This window comes from Rattus norvegicus, chromosome 11, assembly GCF_021556685.1.
Source record: "Rattus norvegicus strain SHRSP/BbbUtx chromosome 11, alternate assembly SHRSP_T2T, whole genome shotgun sequence".
Lineage (NCBI taxonomy): Eukaryota > Metazoa > Chordata > Mammalia > Rodentia > Muridae > Rattus > Rattus norvegicus.
Window position 1 is genome coordinate 97,138,343 of NC_141544.1, and position 12,509 is coordinate 97,150,851.

Sequence of the window (12,509 nt, forward strand, 5' to 3'; positions counted from 1 at the left end):
TGACTATCAGAAAGGACCTAATAGCAGTCCCACTATAAAAACTTAATAAATGTTGATATAATTTTAGGAATTCTTACAGGATGTTTAATAATAACAGGAAAGGCATATTAATAGCAGGAATCTTTCCTAAAATACCTTACACTGGGTCTTGTCTTCGGAGCAAATCTGTCATGGATTATTTTAATCTGAGGCAGACTATCTCAGGAAGATCACCTGCTAGTTATTAGCTTGTCTTATGTTGCCTCCTGACAGTTTTGCCTGTATGTATGTCTGTGTGAGGGTGCCAAATCCCCTGTGTCTGCAGTTACAGACAGTTGTGAGCTGACATGTGGTGCTGGGAATTGAACCTAGGTCCTCTTCAGCTAGTGCTCTAAACTGCTGAGCCATCTCTCCAGCCCTTAGTTGTCTCTTTTAATGACACAAAAGAAGCCCTCTCTTTACTGACCTTATATTCATCATCAGTGTTGGTATCAGAAACCAGCTTTTGCCTTCAAACCCAGCATGATGTCACCCATAGGTGACAGGGACCCGCATATCTGTTGTCATAGCAATGGCCATGCATTCCCAGTGTCCATTTCGTTTACCTCCCACATTTACCTGAGAGCGGTTACATCACGGTCTAAATAAAAAGCAGACCCTTCCTGGCCTTACCCCCTTCTCTCTCCCCCACCTTGTTTCTATTGGGTACTCCCCTCCCCCACAATAAATTTCTCTCATATATAACTGCATTGGCCTGCTGTGGTCTGTCCGGATGCGAGCCAAGATTCTACTACAACAATGAGTACCACTAATAAGAAGACAAGTTGAGCCAGATCTGCAGTATCAGTGCCAGCATCCATCACAAAGAGTAGCATTTTAAAGTAGTAGATCAACCAAGTGTCATGGTGCACACCTTTAATGCTAGCACCCTAGCCATGGTTATGCTGTGAGACCCTATCTGAAAAGGAAAGGAAAGAAACTCTGCCCAACCTTCTCATCCATCTCCAGTGTCTTCAGTCTGGCTGGCTGTGATCTAATGAGATGACCTGGGTTTAGAAATACCACACCCAGGGATCCTCTGTCTTCCCTGCTTCTATACGTTGCTTAATACATCACCATCCGTAAGTGCTAACTATTTGCTGTTAGACAGGCTAGAGTATAGCTTTTGCTAGAAACTTCATCTGAGCTTTAGACGTTAAAGATATTTTTGTCGAGAAGTCATTTTTTTCAGTTCTGTTATATTATCTTTACAATACAGTCTTTTATGCAATAAGATTGCCGCATATTTTCACATATAAGGGCTTTCCAAATTATAATACTTGGAAATGTAACAGAAAACTTCTAAGAATTAACCAGAGTGCCTGACCACCAAAGAGCCATTGTCCACCCTTCACCCAACAAGTTCTCTTCATCTATAATTTTGGGGGGGAGAGGTTCCACATTGAGGCATTGTAGAAGCCATGCTGCAATTTAAAAAAAAAACCAAAAGTGTGAGGCCATATTTGGTTTTACCTTTGAAAGTTAATTCACAAAAAAATAGAAAGCAAGCTTCAGGCCCTTCCATGTCTCAGCTGCCAATCATTGGTGCTGTGTGAGGCACACTGGGGTGGCAGTGCACCCCTGTGACATCAAATAGCATCAGATGCCTAGCATTCACAGTGGTAGTCAACACACTACTGATCCTCGCTGCATCCCGCTTGCCAAGTCACCAGTGACAAGCATGTGTGACATCTGATGGGGCCACTCGAAAGGCACCAACGAGAGCTGCTCACAGCAGAAAAGGGTAAGTGTGCACTGCAGAGCTGTGTGAGGACAGAACACTCACAAGGCTCGATGCTCAAGGACGTCACTATTCCGTGTAGGAACAGAACACTCACAAGGCTCAATGCCCAAGGACGCCGCTATTCCGTGTTAGGCTGCATTCACGCTGCCCGGGGCTGCCTGGCCATACAGCTACCGGTTGGAGATTCCAGTGTAGCATATGGAAGGTCCGACAGACTTCATGCCATCTCCTCTACCTGTTTAAACATGAACAAGAGACGAGTGTGTAGCTAGGCTCCCAGCACAGACTAGGTGCCATTCAGAACTGGTTCCTTGAGGAGATCCTACCCGATTTAGAGGGTAGCCATGACGCTGAAGGTATAAGATTCCACATATCAGGAGGTGAAGCAGGAGGATCAGTAGTTCAAGGCCATCCTGTGCTCCATAGGGTCCTATGTAAACAGAAGGAGTAGTATAATGTAAGTGTTGCAGCTCTGACCCTATGTAAACAGAAGGACTAGTGTAATGTCAGTGCTGCAGCTCTGAAGGGAAAGGCTCCCCTACAGAAGGTCTGCTCCACTTGGCTCTGCTCTGAGAAGTATCTTGGCAGTCAGGAGCCAAGGAATGCACCAAAGTCACACCGTGCAACAAGCCTCACGCTCTCTGGAATGAATGGCTTGTGATACCATGCCCAGCTAAATTATGGTCTCTTTAAGCTCGCCTTTATAAGTTTTTTTTTTGTTGCTGCTGTTGGCTCTTCTTGCCAGTTCCAGCAGCAGCAGGGAAGGCCTTCCCTGCCAAGACTCTCTAGGAACTTTGTATTCCTTTTAAACTTTATAAACCCTTAATGCACCAGAATGGCCAGGCCCAGCCAGAGGAGCTCCAGCATACCACAGTAAAGCCATTTAGGCTTGTTTCCCTACAAGAGAACTGAGTTCTCAGAAATCATGTGACTGGTATTGCAGGACTCTCTTAGACTCGCCAATCACCAAATAAACACACGGAGACTTATTACTAGTTTTCAGTCCACACAACTCTGGACCAGCCTCCTGATATGAACGGGGAGTCCTCCCCCAAGGTATACCCAACAGTCAAGCTACATGCCAGGAAGCAGTTGCTGCCAGCCTAAAGCCATATTTTAAAGAGAATACATATTTATTGTTATATGGACAATATCTTTGGCAAGAGAGACCAAAAAAACTTCACCTCATGACCTCAAAGATTTACTGGTCCCTGTTCTAAAAATAAACAGGATTCAAAATAACCCAGAATCAGATACAACTCGCCAACCTTCCCCCACCCACCACCTCCTAGGAGACAGGATCTTCTTCTTTTTTTTTTTTAAAGATTTATTCATTTATTATATATGAGTACACTGTAGCTGTCTTCAGACACATCAGAAGAGGGCATCAGATCTCTTTACAGATGGTTGTGAGCCACCATGTGGTTGCTGGGAATTGAACTCAGGACCTCTGGAAGAACAGTCGGTGCTCTTAACCACTGAGCCATCTCTCCAGCCCCCAAGACAGAATCTTCTTAACCTCAGTCCTACCTCATAAGCCTTTTCTAACATCCTGCCAGAAGCTTAATCTTAATGTCCTCCAGAGTTTTATGGAAACCTCAACTGACTCAGGCGTGGCCACCGATACTTAACAAAACCCGACAGCCTCTTTTCCTAAAAGGAAATTTTTTTTTTTTTGGTTCTTTTTTTCGGAGCTGGGGACCGAACCCAGGGCCTTGCGCTTCCTACGTAAGCGCTCTACCACTGAGCTAAATCCCCAGCTCCCCTAAAAGGAAATTTAAGTCCTTCCCTTTCCTCCTGCCCCAAGCACTCACCTCCCAGGCCAAACAAGACTTTTGGAAGTTGAATGAGTCACTCCAGGGCATGTCTGTGGCCTGGTACACACCACACAAACCTGTCCAGCTCCTCAGAGCCAACCCTTCCCCTCCCCTAGTGAGGGCCCTAGCTCAGCCTCTGGGAGGATTGGAATGGCTCCACACTCCTATTGGCAATGCTTCCAGACTCCTAACAGAGGTTGATGCTCTGTCCTCCGTGATAAAGCTAGGAACAGATAGGGCCTTACAAATGCTGGGCAAAGTGTTCTGGTCCCCTTCTCTCTCTCAGATGTCCTGCAGTTATTTAAAATTCACTCCATCAACCCTGGGCAAATCGATAACCTTTATCCCAGTGAGAAATGGGCCTCTGTTCTTCAGCTCTTGACATAGCTGTGAAGGACCCTAGTTCTTACCGAAGCATAAGAGCTATTAGGAGGCTTGGCCCGGTAGAAAATATGTAGGTTATGAGGACCCTAAGGGCTTTCACCAGCTTCACACCCACCCCCTCAGGTCAAGATTAGGTCAAGTACCAGCTTCCCACCTCGGGTCAAGGCTAGGCCAAGTTCCATTCTCTATCCACAGTTCTTGAGGAGCAGGGACATTCTTGAAAATCTGCAGAATGTACTGACTGATAGTCACCTGACCCTCAGGTCCCAGATAGAGCTTGAAGGCATGTCATATAAGCTTAAACTGTAAACTTGGTGATGTAACCTGTACCTCTAAAAGTATAAAAACTGTTTGCATCAAACTCTGTTCTCGTGCCTCACTTGTCGGGGTCTCCCGGTAGTTAAGACTCACTTCGAGCCTTACAGACGCTCCCACCAGCTTCTTTTCAAGAAAAAACAATTCCCGTGGTTCCTTCAGTTTTCACCTATGGGGGGAGGATAGTGGCGGGGGGCACACATGGGATGGGAACTGTGGGGGTTGCAGTCATACATTTCCACCCCAGAGATCAACCCCCAAATATTCATTTCCCAAGCCACTCCTTCCAGGGAACACTATGCTGTCTACGTGGCCCTTAAGGAAGAGACTGACCTTTCATTGAATTTTCTGACAGCATGTATGTTTGCTGTTAATCTGCTCCCCTGGCTGGTTAGATGAACCCTCTCCACCACTACCCCCACCCGTCATGTCCCGTGAGAGTTTCAGTTGGATTCCCGGACAACTGCTCCTCTCGTTCTCCTACAGCTCAGCCTCATACCCCACGCATATCCCACGCCCTGGCCCTGTATCTGAGGGAAACTTCTTGGCCAACCAAGTTGCCTCGGTGGGAACTTTTGTAGTCATCCTTGAATGATTAAAGAATTTTCACGGGGTTGGGGATTTAGCTCAGTGGTAGAGCGCTTGCCTAGGAAGCGCAAGGCCCTGGGTTCGGTCCCCAGCTCCGAAAAAAAAAAAAAAGAATTTTCACTCACATACCCGCCCTAAAGAATTACAACCCCGATTTCCAATTATTCCGCCAGATACTGAAAATGTGCAGTTTATGGGCCAATTACAGCCCCTAAGCACAACAAATGGGAGTTAACCCCAGAAGCCTCAAGGCCACTGCCCTCTGGCAGATTGATGTCACCCACGAATTCCAATTTGGGCAACAGATATGTTTTTTTGTTACATTAGACACCACACTCCCACTTCATATGGGCCTGAAGAACCCTAGGGCTTTCACCGCCAGCCTTACACCCACCCACCTTGGGTCAAGGCTAGGCCAGGTTCCGTTCTCCACCCACAGGAACATTCTTGAGTAGAAAATTCTCAGAATGTACTGACTGATGCTCGCTAGTCAATAGATTTAAAGGTCAATATGTTTAGCCAATAAGCTTGAACTGACACCTTGCTGAGGTAACTTGTGCCCCTAAAAAAGTATAAAAACTGCTTGTAATATCCATTCAGGGTTGAGGGTCTGATTGAGGGTTGGCCCCAATGAGCTGGAAAATAATAAACCTTTGCTTTTGCATCGATCTGCATCCCACTCAGGGGGGCTTCTCAAAGTATGTACCACTGATTGAGGGTCGGGGTCTTACAGGCTTCTGCCCAAAGAAGAGAAAGCACTAAAAAACATATCCCACACCAGATCCTCATTCACCATGATGGGCCTGCCACAACAAATCAAGACTGGTAACAGCCCCATCTTAACCAGCGTTCGCTTTAAAACCTTCTGCTCTACATGGAAAGTTAGTCAGCATATAGGGATCCCTTATAATCTGAAAGGGCAAGGTGTACTCGAAAGGGTACACCAGACCCTCAAAACCCAGCTCAAAAGGCTAGACTTAACCTCTTTCCCCTTTAGTGTTCAGTTGGCAATATAGCCCCAACATCATTAAACTTTCTTTTTTTTTTTCCCTTTTCTTTCTTAAAGCCTTTTTTAAAGGCTTATTTATAAGAGTTCACTGTAATTGTCTTCAGACATAGCAGAAGAAGGCATTGGATCCCATTACAGATGGTTGTGAGCCACCATGTGGTTGCTGGGAATTGAACTCAGGACCTCTGGAAGAGCAGTCAGTGCTCTTACCTGCTGAGCCATCTCTCCAGCCCCTAAACTTTCTTAATATATGTAAAAACACAAAACATCCCCCCCATAATCCTTCATTGGCATTCATACACCACAATTGCTCCCTACCCCTCACTAATGAGATGGTGGGATCCCCTAGACAGGATCCAAAAGGGACTAGACCCCCTCTTCATGATGGGAAGGGGTTTTGTTTGTGTTTTCCCACATGATCAGTCTCAGCCTATCTGGACATCAGCATAAAATGTCTGGCACCTCCCTACCTACTAAGAAGATGGCTTGCTTATTTCTGACAGGAAAGGGAAGGAGACCCAGGAGACACCCTAGACCAAGGAACCAGGTCATCTGGAACATTCATGACCTGGTGGCAACCACACACGTATATTCTCAAGCCCCTCTCTCTGTTACCTTAGTACCAGTCTTTGCTATATTGCAAGCCTGTTCTGCCACCAGTCAATCCCATAATTCTGTTCCTAATACCTACCACTGGCCTTTTTTCCCTTTGGCAAGAGCCAGATCAGGCCTGCAGACTGCACCAGCCGAGGCTGCCCGAGCTCTTTTTCAATTCATGTCTACCCTAACTCCAAGCAGGCATACCATAAGCTCTCGGAAGCTGAGATCACCAATTCCTGCTTTGAGCCAGCTAATCAGATGGTCAAATGTGACCCTAACAATGGTGCATACATGGTCCTACTGCAAGTTGTACAGAGGAGATGCAGTCGTAGCCACTGTCACCATCAAGACCATATGTGTGTGTGTGTGTGTGTGTGTGTGTGTGTGTGTGTGTGTGTGTGTGTATATATATATATATATATATATATATATATATATATATATATATATATATAGTTTGCAAATTGGCACCCAGCTAGAATTAATGAACCATTGTACCTGTGAGCACACAGCTGCCCTAGGTCTTGAGGAAGAATGCTATTTTTACATCAGGCCGCAGGATGCCTGGGCCAACCTAGATCACAAGTTCAACCTCATGTATGCCACCGAGGCCTTTGTGCACTGGTATGTGAGAGATGGTGTGGAGGAGGCTTGTTCTCTTGAGGCCTGGGAGGACCTAGCAGCACTGGAGAAGGCTTAGGAAGACTGGCTGTGGATTTCACAGACTCAGAGGCTGAAGAAGGGGAGGGAAGAGTACTGAGTGAGGCTGTGTGGCTGGCAGCCATCCCTTTAGCTCTTCCCACTGTTAACACTAAGTGATGCTTTTCTGTATTAGTGTCTGCACTGAGGCATTACTTTTACTGTGCACTGTACTTTAAAAACAAAACAAAATTCCCTGTCTAGATATCCATCTTTCTTAGAAGGACTAATTAGCCAATTCGTGAATTCCTCTGGGAGAAACACACGTGTTCTCTCTACATTACTAAGCATGTCTGTACGCTCAGTTAAAAGCTTCTAATTAGGGGCTGGGGATTTAGCTCAGTGGTAGAGCGCTTACCTAGGAAGCGCAAGGCCCTGGGTTCGGTCCCCAGCTCCGGGGCGGGGCGGGGCGGGGCGGGGCGGGGCGGGGGGGGGGGGAGAGCTTCTAATTAGATAAGAGAATTAGGGCAACAATGTTACTGTCCCTCCCACCTCATATAAAGTGCATAGAAGTGACTTTCCCGGTGTCCTGTGAGAGGGCTGAGGACAGAGGCAGTGGGGCTCCATCTAAGGGCTGTAAAACCCAGTTCCTGCTATGCCATTTCTCCATTAGTTTTCCTCCACGACTAGCCAATCATTGTATGTCCCAGACTGTACTTGGATCACACTGTACCCTCCTTCCTGTTATGGGAGTAAATTTTGAGCACTGGTCTTAATTTTAAGAACTTAATCTAAAATGAACCCTCCAAGATTGCCAGATAACACAATAAAGTAAATGGTAATAAGAGATGCTGCTGCCTGGCCCAGCTGGAAACTCCAGGGCTCATAACCTGACATCCAACCTCTCGGTGGTGGGAAGGCTCAAGGCCTTTGTTTGCAGCGCTCTGCCTATGCAGTTAATACCGTCACTCTAAGAATCCTTGTGTCTTTACATTTTATTTTGTGCATATGTATGGGGACCAGAGGACAATTACTGGACGTTGGTTCTCTCCTTCCACCAGGTGGGTCCCGGGGATCAAACTCAATCTTCAGGGTTGGCATCAAGTGCTGAGCCATCACACCAGCCGGGGTGACCGGGTTCTTTGAACAAAGATTTGCTCAGGTTTTTCTCAACCAAAGTGTCTCAACCATGTTCAAGAAGCACTACAGATCGCACCCCACTGCTTCGTCCTAACGGCGGGCTCTCAGCCATTATCTTGGACACACAAGGAGGCGAAACGACTAGTCCAGGAACGTGAAATCAGCAGTGACGATCCCCGCCATCAATCCCAACATCCGGTGGCCCGCCCCGCCAGGATCTCTTCCGGTCCCGCCCCTTGGGGGCCGGCGCCACGGGCGTCGGAGTCTCTCTGCTACCAACTTCCGCATTGACCCACTCATCGCGAGATTTTGGCGGCGCAGCAATGGCAAGACCGTGAGTACCGCTGACGGGAGTCTATAGAACGAGTTAGGACAGGACTGGTGCGGGGTCGGGCCGCGGGGAGCCGACAGGCTCGGGCCCTCTGGAGGGAGTGACAGCTGGGCGTGAAGACGGTCCTCCCCCGACTGCCGCGCATCACCCAGATCCCGCCCCTTCCCCAGATGCCGCGACACTGCTCCGCCGCCGGCTGCTGCACACGGGATACACGCGAGACTCGCAACCGCGGCATCTCCTTCCACAGGTCAGCGCGCGTGCGTAGTGGCACGCGAGGGCTCACATGCGCAGGCGCTTGGTGTTGCCGCACCTTAGGCCGCGCAGGAGACAGCGCTTTCCTGAGGTCGAAGTGAGGCTTGAACTTGTGAGCGGGAGGGTTCTAGGGGAGGCCGAATAGTTTCCAGTCCAGCCGAAAAAGACTGGACGCTTACCTGGCTTGGATCTACAGCTCTGCCTCATTCCTACTAGATGATGCTGAGCAGGCCCCTTTCCTTCTCTCGTCCTCAGTTTCTCTTTTTTCCCTAGCCCGTGGTAATCTGAAAGGGTCTCGGGGAGGTCTGTCATTCTTGCCTGGGGAGCTTGGGCATCCTGAACGCAGGGCTGTAGACAGTCTGGTGCTCACGGTTTTGTGGCTCTGCAGACTTCCCAAGAAAGACAACCCCAGGCGCGGCTTGTGGCTGGCCAACTGTCAGCGGCTGGACCCCAGCGGCCAGGGCCTGTGGGATCCGACCTCTGAGTACATCTACTTCTGCTCCAAACACTTCGAGGAAAACTGCTTTGAGCTGGTGGGAATCAGGTGGGTCTTTCTGCCAGCCAACACCAGGACAGGTTGTGAGGCATCAGAGCAGTGGGCCAAGTGAGGCAGCTCTTTGTCCTGGTGAAGTCCATGAACATCTGGCTGGCATGCTCACAGACAGGCAGACCGGTTGTCAAGGGTGCTGTTGCCTCTTTCCTGTTCTGTACAGTTAAAGCATGGTCCCAGAATCACCGTGCCAGTGACATCAGAGAAAAACAGCTTTTCCAGGCTGGGGAAATAGCCCCCTTTGCTAAAGACTTGGTGTGCAAGCACGAGGACCTGAGTTCAGATTCAAATACCCAAATAAAAAGCCACATGTGATTGCTTGTTCCTTTAATCCCAATCCTGGAGAAGACAAAACAAAAGGATCCCAGGGACTTACAGAAAAGCTAGTCTAGATGAGTTGTTGAGCCCTGTGTTGAGTGAGAGACTGTCTTTAAAAAATAAGGTCGAAGGGCTAGAGAGATGGCTTAACCATTTTAGAGCACCTGTAACTCTTACCGAGGACTGGGGTTCAGTCCACCGCTGAGGGCATGGGTACACATATATACATGCATGCTAAACACTCATATACATACATAGGGCTGGCTTAGAGGTTATGAGCACTGACTCTCCTTCCAGAAGACCCGGGTTCGTTTCCGCCCTCCAGCCCCCTCCCCAGTGGCTTACAGCAGTCTGTAACAGTCGGGAACTGGTCCATTACCCTCTTCTAACCTCTGTAGGCACGCATATGGTGAACAGTCACATAGGCGAAATGCTCATACACGTAAAAATAAAAAATGTTTTTAAGGAAAAAATCTTTAAAGACAAAGGTGGTGGATGATTAAGGAAGGCACCTGAGGTTAGCCGCTGGTCTCCACTCGAAAGACAAGCAGCTTTTTCGTAGGATGTTAGCACCTAGGCCTTCCAGCTGGTCCGCCTAGCCCTGCTGCTGGGTTTTCCACTCACCTCAACCCTGGAGGCTCATTCACAGGGAAGAGGAGTTTGATTTCACCACACTTGGCATTCCTCAGATGTGTTACTGGCAGTGTGCCTCGGAGCCTCTCTCATCCTTAGTGCTGCAGGACCTACATTGGGAATCCAGGGGAGATGGCAGCCTTCTTTTCTCTAGCTCATCTGGGCTGCTTTTCCCCACAGTGGGTATCACAGGCTGAAGGAAGGGGCAGTCCCCACCATATTTGAGTCTTTCTCCAAGTTGCGTCGAACAGCCAAGACCAAGGTGCATGGTTATCCACCTGGCCTGCCTGATGTCAGCCGGCTCCGGCGTTGCAGGAAGCGGTATGTGCTGCAGGACTGGGGATGCCCCACCTCACCCAGGGCTGAGGGTCTGGAGCGTAGGGTGAATGCCAGCATCCTCCTTGAACAGGGCTCTTGCTATCCAGACCCAGTGAAGGGGGCTCAGATGTTAGGGAGACTAAATGGGCTAATGAGAGGAGCCTGGCATGCCTTAGTTTCTTTCTGTCTCCCCTCCAGCTGCTCTGAAAGACAAGGACCCACAATTCCATTTTCTCCACCTCCTCGTGCTGATATCATACGCTTTCCTGTGGAAGAAGCCTCAGCACCTGCCACTCTGCCTGCATCCCCAGCTGCGAGGCTGGACCCTGGCCTTAACAGCCCCTTCTCAGATCTCTTGGGCCCTCTAGGTGCTCAAGCGGATGAAGCAGGCTGTAGTGCACAGCCTTCACCAGAGCAGCACCCCTCCCCTCTTGAGCCACAGCATGTCTCCCCATCTACATACATGTTGCGGCTGCCGCCACCTGCTGGAGCCTACATCCAGAATGAGCATAGCTACCAAGTGGGGAGCGCCTTGCTCTGGAAGAGGAGAGCTGAAGCAGCTCTTGATGCTTTGGATAAGACCCAGCGCCAGCTGCAGGCCTGCAAGAGGCGGGAGCAGCGGCTTAGGCTGCGACTGACCAAGCTGCAGCAGGAACGGGCCCGGGAGAAGCGAGCTCAGGCAGATGCCCGCCAGACCCTGAAGGACCATGTACAGGACTTTGCTATGCAGCTGAGCAGCAGCATGGCCTGATAAAGGGACCACACACCTGGCTCTGGCCTCCTCTTCTCAGAGACACTTGACTGAAACTGCATCCACCGAGCTGGCCAAATGTCACAATAAAGTGGATGCTAGCTAGAGACTGCTGTTTGGCTCCTCCCCAGACCATGGCCAAAGCCCCAGAGAGCTCAGATCCTAGCCTGCCACCTCTTGGCCCTGTTCACTTACTGTCGTGTAAGAAAGTGCGCTCCTCGGAGATCCCCCTCCCCCCGAGTCAAAATTTCAGTCTGGCTGGTGTCTTTGTAGCTGCACAGGTGTGCCACCATGCCAGTGTCACACTCGGGACATATGCAGAGGCACAAGCTTCAGCCCACAGGCACTGACCACACTTCTGGCCCCTTTGCCCTCAAAACCAACATAGGGCACCCTACACTTGTCAGGCTGTAAGGCCAAACATACCTAGAGAGGTGTTAGTCTTTTGGATATAGTGTTGAGGTCCAGGCCTAGGACTATATACCTTGGAACCTAGGCTTCTCACCACAGCTGTGTCTATGGTAAACATTGAGTGCATGCCTCTCCCTACTGCTTCTTAACCACACAGCTCAATCACAGTTGAGTCTATGGCTGTTGTTGGTACACAGGGTTCTCAAATTTCTCTTTTTAGTCTATGTATGTGAGTACACTTGTCGCTGTCTTCAGACACACCAGGAGAGGGCGTTGGATCCCATTACAGATGGCTGTGAGCCACCCTGTGGGTGTTGGGAATTGAACTCAGGACCTCTGGAAGAGCAGTCAGTACTGTTAACGACTAAGCCATCTCTCCAGCCCTCAAAGTTTTCTCTTTGGGGCCCTGGGTATATGTTTATTTGTACCCTGTATGGAAGAGTTGAGCCTGCCTGCCTGGCACCCTCCACTCAGCTTAACTGCTGCTTGAGTCAGCTACCAGCCTCAGCTTGTGCCTGGTACCTCCCTCTCTTCCCAGCACATCTTGTAACCAGACCACTTCCTGGCTGTCAGAGCTCCAAAGCATGGGGTGAATGAAGCACAGAAGGGAGATGTGTTCTAAAGCCAGGAAGAACCAAGCAGAATCAGTCCTGATTTCCTAGGAAATAGAACAGAGTAGGTTCTTGTA

At 49.1% G+C, this 12,509-nt stretch overlaps 1 protein-coding gene across 7 annotated transcripts; it reads left to right on the forward strand.

Annotated features, from left to right (window-relative positions):
* Positions 1 to 8,555: 8,555 nt before the first annotated feature.
* On the forward strand, positions 8,556 to 11,657 carry Thap7 (THAP domain containing 7). 7 transcript variants are annotated; one of them, NM_001105863.2, is made up of 5 exons: positions 8,556 to 8,588; positions 8,756 to 8,835; positions 9,229 to 9,384; positions 10,522 to 10,662; positions 10,858 to 11,657. In NM_001105863.2, exons 2-5 carry the CDS (start codon positions 8,756 to 8,758, stop codon positions 11,408 to 11,410), a joined length of 930 nt encoding a protein of 309 aa, NP_001099333.2. In that variant the 5' UTR covers positions 8,556 to 8,588; the 3' UTR covers positions 11,411 to 11,657. The 7 variants fall into 7 exon arrangements, with proteins under 7 accessions (NP_001099333.2, XP_087431802.1, XP_087431803.1 ...); XM_087575676.1 differs by having other exon boundaries at positions 8,558 to 8,588; positions 8,756 to 8,937; positions 10,858 to 11,517; XM_087575677.1 differs by having other exon boundaries at positions 8,558 to 8,588; positions 8,756 to 8,931; positions 10,858 to 11,517.
* Positions 11,658 to 12,509: the final 852 nt, after the last annotated feature.